Consider the following 3,119-nt stretch of genomic DNA (forward strand, 5'->3'; position numbering starts at 1 on the left):
AATGAATATATATATATATATATATTTTTTTTTTTTGAAAAATAAAATTACATAGTTAATAAACATCTAATTCTCGTCACCGCGCCCAAATCCCACCGCCCGCCACCTCACCTCTGCTTCCCCCGCCACCACCACCGCACCCAAACCATTCACCGTACGGCGATAAAACCCTAACCACTTCGCCATCATATACCTCTTCTTCCTCCACGGCGGCACGCTCATTCTGCTGCTTTTCAACGACCTCCTCGCCGCCTCCGCCATTACCCTCACCGCCACCCTCATCTCCTCCGGTCGCGCCACCACCACAGCCGGCAATGCCGCCGCCAGTCTCCCGTACTCCTCCGTCGGTCTCGCCACCTCAAACTCAGACGAAAACCCTAAATCCACAATATACCTTATTTCTTCCCCATCCGCCGTCTCCAACACCACATCGATGTACTCGTAGCTCCCCGCCGTCAATCCACCGCCGCCATCCCATCTCGCCTTGCAGATCCCCGCGTTATGCCCTCTCTCCCTCAACCGCCTCATCACCGCCCGCCGGAAAATAGATCCGGTGAGACTTGGCCCTGCTTCTGCAGCTGCTGATTCGACATCGGAAATCAGTCGGGAGCGTAAGGGATCGACGGAGGGGGGCGGGGAAATGAGGTCGCGGAGCTTTCCGGCGACTTCGAGGGTGGTGGTCATTGGGATCGGAATCGAAGAGTCGTCCATCTCTGCTTCAGAGTTATTGTTGTGATCGGAGTCTTCGTCGTCGTCGTCGGCGGAGGAGGATTCGAGGAAATCGTTTAGGAGGGCGGAGAGGGAGGAGGAGTCGCCGGAAGTGGAGGCGCCGCGGGGGCCGCTGCCGCTACTGGCTGAGCAGGGGAACTCGCCGAAGAGGCGGGCGCGAAGGCGGTCGTTAAGGGGAGCGGGGACGTGCTTTGCTTGTGTGAAAACTGCCATTTTTGGGTAATTGGAAGAAATGGGGGGAGGTGGGAGGAGAAGTAGGGTTGGGGGTTTCATATAGTTATGGATTTTGGGGGAAGGTTGAAAATGGCGTCGGTGATGGAGTGAGGAAGACGACATGGATTAGTAGGATTAATTAAGGTGTATAAAATTGTATAAATAGAGTAGTAAAAAAAATAATAATAATAAAGAATTTTTAGAGAGATATTCGTGGTGCCCGAACAGGCGGATATTCCCTGGCTGAAAGCGGATGCTTATTATGGTCGCCGCGTACAGCATATGCCATTGGAACAATTTTTCATATCATGGGGCAATGATCCTGTGACAAGATTAATATGGAGTCTAATTGAGCCTATCTAAAGAAGTAACGGAGTAGCTGAACCAAGCTTGTCTGCCAATCCAATTGCTCTCATTTCCCTCGAGAGGTTAACCTAGCTCATCTGCACTGGCGTAGCTACTAGAGGAAGTTATCATGACTACTGAGGACATCCGTCAATTCTCTCTTAAAAGCACCACCCGACGTTTGATATTTATCTTTCACCCAAGCACCGGGCTAGTTGTCATACCAGCAATGTCTGACATCAGCTAACAATACCTGATATTCACATCACAGTCCTTTCATCAAGACTCAGAGAAGATGCATCATATAGTGCAAAATGACTGTTTTAATTATTTTATAGATTTCCTCCTCTTTTTTTTTTCCTTTTATTGGGGGATCCTCCTCCTTTCCTTCCTAGGTGAACATTGTCTTGTATCTCTATCTAAAATCAAGTTAACTTAGGAAACCTCCAAGGATCCGCTTCCCTTCGACTTATTAATGATTGGAAGTTAATATATTTTAAGGTTCGCTCAAAATATTTTCATCAATCTCTCCTCTCTCCGAACTCTCTCTACGATACCAAGTCTTTTTATCATGTTGCATGTACTCACGAACAATACGGAACCCTACGTCTTCAAAGGATTCAACACACCCAAAATGTATAGTAAGCACAAAGATAAGAGGAGCAATCACAATCAATAACCAAATAAAATGAGCAAAGATGAACAATCGAAGATAAAAAAAAAATCTCCATAAAAAAATATAACCATCAACCTAAAGTGTCCGGTAAGAACCTTATGTTTACCGATTGTATATAGTGTTTGACAGCCATTACGACACAAGCAACAAAAATAGACTTCCAAATAAATCACAAGTGTAGTATCTAAATCCTTCTGAAACTTTTGCACATGCTTAGCCTCAGGCACAAATGGCAAATTGGTGGCGGTAGTGGCCACATCAGATCGGTTCCTTGCACGAGAGAATTTGAGGCCGCCACGCTTATAAGGGTTGTAGGAACGTGTTTAGGCTATGGAGACCAAGAAACACTATTGAAAACTTTGTGGAAACTAATGCATTTTGTTACATCTTAATTAATCATACTATATATATATATATATATATATATGTATAGGATGGGAAGATACTTGGTTATGTACATATCTTTTTTTAATACTAAGATAGAAAATATTTATGTTACAGTTAAATTTTTTTTAACTTGGAATAATAATAATCCTGAATTTAGAAATGGAGTCATTATTTGAAAGATCTACTAATATTGCTGAGGCATGTAGCTGCCCATCAAATCTTACAATCCATTGTAAATGGAAGTTTTTAAGGGTGTTAAAATTTGAGTGTTGCTTGTAAATACGAAAGTTTAATTGGAATTTGTATATTGGAAGCGCGTCTGTTTGAATCCCGAGGAAACCAACATAATAGAAGATAAAGAAGTATAGCTAAGGTGGGCATAGGCGGAAGATCAAAGGATTTACTTGATCAAGTGCAGCCCCCATTGAACCGAAGCTAGAAGCCGACCGGATGCAAGCCAGCTAAACCAAGGACCAAAGCTTATCAAGCCAAGCAGAGGCATCTACTTACCTCTCGACACAACACGACTCAAAGCAAGAGCATCATCTCCATCTATGCCATGCGTGCCTTTGAGATTTCTCATAAGGGGCCAAGAACTAGCCATAACGTACTCAATGGAGTATCCCTCGCAAGTAGTGAGAAACCAAATATATTATAGTGATTCACTATCTACCCGATAACTTAGTCTTACTCTACTGACAAGAGTTCTCCATTCAAAGATCAATAGTCAACAACTAGATTAGAATAACTGACAAACAAAGCCGAGCCG

The 3,119-nt window shown here is 43.7% G+C and overlaps 1 protein-coding gene across 1 annotated transcript; it reads right to left on the reverse strand.

Annotated features, from left to right (window-relative positions):
- Positions 1 to 66: 66 nt before the first annotated feature.
- Positions 67 to 942, reverse strand: LOC110019066. The gene has a single exon (XM_020716604.1). The coding sequence runs from the start codon at positions 940 to 942 to the stop codon at positions 67 to 69; it is 876 nt and encodes a 291-aa protein (XP_020572263.1).
- Between the last annotated feature and the right edge of the window lie 2,177 nt (positions 943 to 3,119).

This window comes from Phalaenopsis equestris, unplaced genomic scaffold, assembly GCF_001263595.1.
Source record: "Phalaenopsis equestris unplaced genomic scaffold, ASM126359v1 Scaffold000044, whole genome shotgun sequence".
In the NCBI taxonomy this organism is placed as follows: domain Eukaryota; kingdom Viridiplantae; phylum Streptophyta; class Magnoliopsida; order Asparagales; family Orchidaceae; genus Phalaenopsis; species Phalaenopsis equestris.